General features: G+C 44.5%; 1 protein-coding gene across 1 annotated transcript in view; it reads left to right on the plus strand.

Moving 5' to 3' along the window:
* Positions 1-1,956: 1,956 nt before the first annotated feature.
* The window catches only part of Washc2c (WASH complex subunit 2C), a 69,797-nt gene continuing 66,516 nt past the window's right edge, over positions 1,957-5,237 (plus strand). Inside the window, exons 1-4 of the mRNA XM_023708398.1 lie at positions 1,957-2,053; positions 2,173-2,295; positions 2,891-3,059; positions 3,800-3,843. Coding sequence (XP_023564166.1) covers positions 2,051-2,053; positions 2,173-2,295; positions 2,891-3,059; positions 3,800-3,843 — 339 coding nt within the window. The 5' untranslated portion in view covers positions 1,957-2,050. The remainder of the gene's footprint in view (positions 2,054-2,172; positions 2,296-2,890; positions 3,060-3,799; positions 3,844-5,237) is intronic.

The following is a 5,237-nucleotide window of genomic DNA, read 5'->3' on the forward strand; positions in this document are numbered from 1 at the left end:
GGGATTGAACTTAAACCCTTGTGGTTGCTAGGGAAGTGCTTATTCTAATGAGCCATCTCTGGTCCTGCTATTTGGCTGGCCCTATTATTTGTTTTCAATGAATGTGGAAAAATGTAAGATTATTATGTAGCAACTTAGGTAACAGTGTAGGTTATGGTCCTGCTTCTTCACTATTTGTCTAACCATGAGGAAGTTATCCTTTCTGTGTCTTTTCATCAACTACAACTTGAAGATAACAGTCTGTATCTCATAATGTGTGATGATACCAATCACATCATAAATGTTAGCTGTTACTATTAAAGAGACCTACAGTACACAAAGAATTACAATAAAATATTTTAGAAGCAATATCATACAAACATATGGAAAAAACCTGACAAGTCACTTAAACTGTCCTTAGAACAATCCAACGTCTTCAATGAGGTAGCTGAGGTGACAAAGAAAGTTCAAACAGGGTGTAATGCCACAATGCTGGGAGCTAGAGACAGAAGGATGAAAAGTACACGCCCAGCATGAGTAACTTAGCCACTAGGTAAGACCCCACCATTAAAAAAAAAAATTAAAGGGCTAGAAATGTAGCTCCTTGCAAAGGTCCTGTGTTTATCTCCCCACAGCAACAGCCCAAGATGCGGGGGGGGGGGGGGGATGCTCACCATAGGCTAGGTCTGGGGTCAGTGATTTCACAGTTACATATTACCATAAATCTGCAGGATGCTCCTTTCATTCTAGAAGAAAGCTCTGAGAAGTTAAACTTGCACTTGGGCAGGCACACATAAATGAAAAGAAACATTTTTTTGTTTACCCTCCTGAGCAAGGGAGGAAATCAGCCCCTACAGCATGGTAGATAAGTGGGTAGGTAAGTGTTCTAACACTGAGCTACATCTCTGGCCCCAGGAGCTAAGCTTTCTGTTATAAAAACTCAGTGGATCACTGGTCCCGTCCCTGGGCATGCTGAGCCAACCACAGGGACGGGCGTAGTGGTACAAACCTGTATTCCCAGCGCTGAGGAGGCTGAAAACAGGAGGATCATTTGGAGCCCGAGCTGCTGGTGAGACTCTACCAAGTACATTAAAATATAAATAAATAAAAATAATCAGTGGATCAGGCCAGGGATATAGCTCAGTGGCATAAGTGCCTGCCTGGCAAGCTCAAGGTCCTGAGTTTGTTCCCCTGCACCAAAGAAATGAGATCAACTCTGTAGATTGCTCTTCAAAGGGTATAAGCAGCTGGATCAGCGAATACAAGGCATGCTGGATTTCTGTCCTGCACATTTGCCTTAAAGCTGAGGTATAAGGTTTATTTATTTTATTTTTTATAAAACACAAAGTGGAGAAAAAAGAAAAAAAATTAAAAATACAGAATTTCACTAAACAAAATAGGAATTTGACAATGGTTGTTGTATTGCTTAATATCTTCAAATTAGTTGTTTAGAGTACCTGATATTAGCATGCAAAATCAGAAAAAAGTTATAAGAAATTAAAGAATAAAAAATTTAAGCATTAACTGCTGTCATTAGCAGAAATTAGCAGTACCATTATCCAAGCTCTCATGTATATATACATAAATATGTCTTTGCCCCTTCTTTCTTTTGTCCTTTTCAAGGTACAGAATTCAACGCAGCCCCACAGAGCGAATGGAAGTCGCAGGTCAAGAGCGTGGGGAGGGCGGCCAATCCGGGCAGCAGGGACAGCGCAGCGGGGACACCAGCCCCACCAGCGCAGCCTCGAGCCCGCGGCCTGAGCGAGGGTTTCTGTACCCCTGAAGGCGAGCAGGGCTCCGCCCGACCTAGGCTGGTCACACGCCGCCACCTGCAGGTCAGAAGCCACCAGGAAGACGCCAACTCCTCTGCGCTCTCAGAGCGCCCTGTCACACTTCCTGCCCGCGCGCCGCAGTTCTGGTCACGTGCAGACATGGTCACGCGACGCGACATCACGTGGCTCCGAGTCACGTGAGGCCCGCCCCGCGGGGGCTGCGACGGGGGCTCGGCTTCCGGGCTCGGTGGTTCCGTCCGCAGCTGGCGTCTCGCCGCGAAGCGGCTGAGCGCAGTGAAATGGTGAGGGCAGCGGGCAGGGCCGGGCAGGGCAGGGCTGGGCCGGGCCGGGCTGCGCTGGGCCAGGCGAGGGGGCTCGTCGCCGCCCGGGGCTCAGCCTTGTCTCGTCCTTTCCGCTCTAGATGAACCAGGCGACCCCCGACCCCGAGCGGGCGCCGGCGTCCGAGGCCGTATGGGAGCGGCCCTGGTCGGTGGAGGAGATCCGCAGGAGCAGCCAGAGCTGGTCGCTGGCGGCCGACGCGGGCGTAAGAGGCGGGCCGGCGCGCGGGGGCGGGAGGGCGGGCGCCGCGGCCCCTGGCCGCCCCGAGGGACGCTGTCCCCTCTTACGTGAGGTCTCCACGGAAGTCCTCAGGCACAGGGAAGGGGGCGGCCGTGGGCCTGTGCTCCTGAGTACCCGGCCTAGACCCGTTGGGGTGTCCTAGCGGTGCATCACCCTGGGCCAGTGGGCACGTATGTTCTGCCAAGCTGAGGATGGCTGTGGCCCTCCGGAGGCGATTGTGCTGGGAGCTGGACCTAGTTGGGAGGGAGACCGCAAGCATGCAGAGAGCCCTTAGTGGGACTCTTCAAGCTTAGGGACCAGAAAGCCCAAAACTCTGATTCCCAAGTCTCAGGTGAATAAAAATGACAACCTGACAGGATTTCAAAATTCCTCAGAAAGCAGGTAGTCCTTAAATTCCTGTCCAGGGAGCTTTCTTAATGTTTTTCAATGCGCGTACCCTCAAAGCATCCAGCTTTGTACATCCTAACACACGAAAGTGAAAGGATGTGGGTTCTTTTTGTTTTGACACATGGAACAGGTATGTGTAAAACTGATATTTCTGCGTGTTTATTTTAAAATAGCTACTACAGTTTCTACAGGAATTTTCCCAGCAGACCATCTCTAGGACCCATGAAATCAAAAAACAAGTGGATGGGCTGATTCGGGAGACGAAAGCCACAGATTGTCGCCTTCACAATGTCTTCAATGACTTCCTCATGCTGTCTAATACCCAGTTCATTGAGAATGTAAGTTTTTAGTTACATCGTACTTATAAGTAGTACCTTTGGGGAAGCAAAAACTATTGTGACTCTAAATTCTGTCATTAATTTTAGTGGACAAAGTTGTTCTCAGTAAACAAACATTCCTTCCTTAGCATTAGTACCTGTTCTTTATTTGTAAAGTTTGGACTTTTTAAGCCTTTATAAAAAATCTAGTAACATTTTCTCATATTCCAGTCTTTACCTTTTTAGTTTTGCGACTAGTCAAGTGCAAAATCCTCTGGCCCTCAAACCTGTATCTGTAAGGAAAGCTATCTTCTTCTAAGGCTATGACATATACAAATCATTAAAAAAAAAAAGTTCAATCTTGCAACATTCTAAAAAGCCCACAATTTAGAACTAGGAGAACACAATGAATGCTTCGTGGGAGGCAAGTATGTGCATATTTTAGTAGCTCCAGTTGAAATGCCGTTTCTACCCTCTTTGCAAGGAACTATATGTGAAATGAACTAAATGGAGATCTCTTTGCTAGTTACTTTCCTTGGTGGCAAAGGGAAATTTGTGAGTTTGAAATACAACAGCTATTTAAGTGAAAGTATTACAGATTGAGTATCCGTTATCTGGAATTCCTGGGACCAGAGTGTTTTAGATTTCAGATTTTGGCGTGGGATATTTGCATAGACTATACAGATTCAGCATCTCTTGTCTAAAATGCTCAGGAATCTAAAACGTTTGAGCTTCAGATAAATGCTCAAAAATTTTGGATTTCAGATTTTCAGATTAGGGATACCAACCAGAGGTGGTTTTCTAGTCCGGTACACAGGATGGCTATACTTGGTTCTGAGCATTTCCCTTCCTGAAACAGTACCTAGGATATGGATCTCTAGTTACCTGGTAACTACAGCCTGATCTCAGAATTTGGTGTCCTTTTGAATATTCTTGTTGCTGGATCAGGTGCTCACCTCTCCTCTGCAGTCAGTAAGTGTTGCACCCCTAGACCTGGTGAGTAGATTTTGGAGGTTTTCTTATTTACCAAGCATGCCCATATCAGATTGGCACCTGATTGTTACTGGATCAGTCTAACAGTGGAGAGAAAAGAGGTGTATGATAGACTTTATTTTCTGAATCATGGTCTTCAGGTCTTTTTTATTTTCTAGCTTTTCTTTTCTTAGATTCTGCATTTTCCATGGCCTTACTTTCTTGCATTTTGTTTTTTGTTTTGTTTTGTTTGGATAGTAGTTCTTTATTTCTCCCCTTTCATGCAGATTTCTTGTTTCCCTCTCCCCATCTTCTTAATGTTAAATCCTTAGCCCCCTTCCACTTCCAGTCTGCAGCCAATTCCTCTCAATCCTGCTGGAGCCACTGTGAAGTACAACTACTTCCCAGTCCTCCTATAACGCCACTTTGCAGGTACAGAGCAGCCAATGATACTGACAGAACAGCTAATGTTTGATGAGGCTCAGAAAAAACTGAGCCCTGATAAGAGGCAGTGACCTGACTTTTCATGTGTTTTGTACAAACCCTGGTGTTAGGACTTATATTTCATGCATGGTTGAGTGATGGTACTGTTTGGTTTCATGCTTGTTTGCTGGAAAGAATCAGGTAAGCTTTGAGGGTTTATTAAGTAGCCTTAGAGGCAGGTGCACAGTTGCTAACCACATTTGAGAGTTAGTGAAACACTGTGGACTTTCTAGGACAAGAAAAATTAGCACCTTTGGTAAAACCTCAAGAGGGGACCCTGAAGGAAAAATGCTAATTAATGTTGGCAGTGTTTCCTGTCCAATTAAATGACACAGTTCTTAAAGCTTCATTATTTGTTAATAAAGGAACTTTTATCTTGAAGTACTAAGTGCCATATTAATAACTTGAGGTAGTTAAAAGATATCACAAAGGAGGATTTTTTTTAAAAAGTCATGTGTTTCAAAATCTTTAGCTTTGTAAAACTGAAAATGTCTTTTCCAAAATAAAACTTAAATTAATTTTCCAGAGCATCTTCTTGTTAATTTATAAAAGTTTTATAAATTTCTCTTGGAGAAACATATATACTTGCCAAAAATTTTCAGATGCTTCAATAATTTGGGGGACAGCTTAGGGCCTTACTAAGCTTCCCCCATCAAGAGTTAGAAAAGAACTCAGTGTTTTAGGAAGTATCTTCTAAGTCCATGTTCAGACAGATACTGTGTTTAAAAAATTGAACCTATAGGAAAAT

Source organism: Octodon degus, unplaced genomic scaffold, assembly GCF_000260255.1.
Source record: "Octodon degus isolate 3935 unplaced genomic scaffold, OctDeg1.0 scaffold00357, whole genome shotgun sequence".
Classification (NCBI taxonomy): Eukaryota; Metazoa; Chordata; class Mammalia; order Rodentia; family Octodontidae; genus Octodon; species Octodon degus.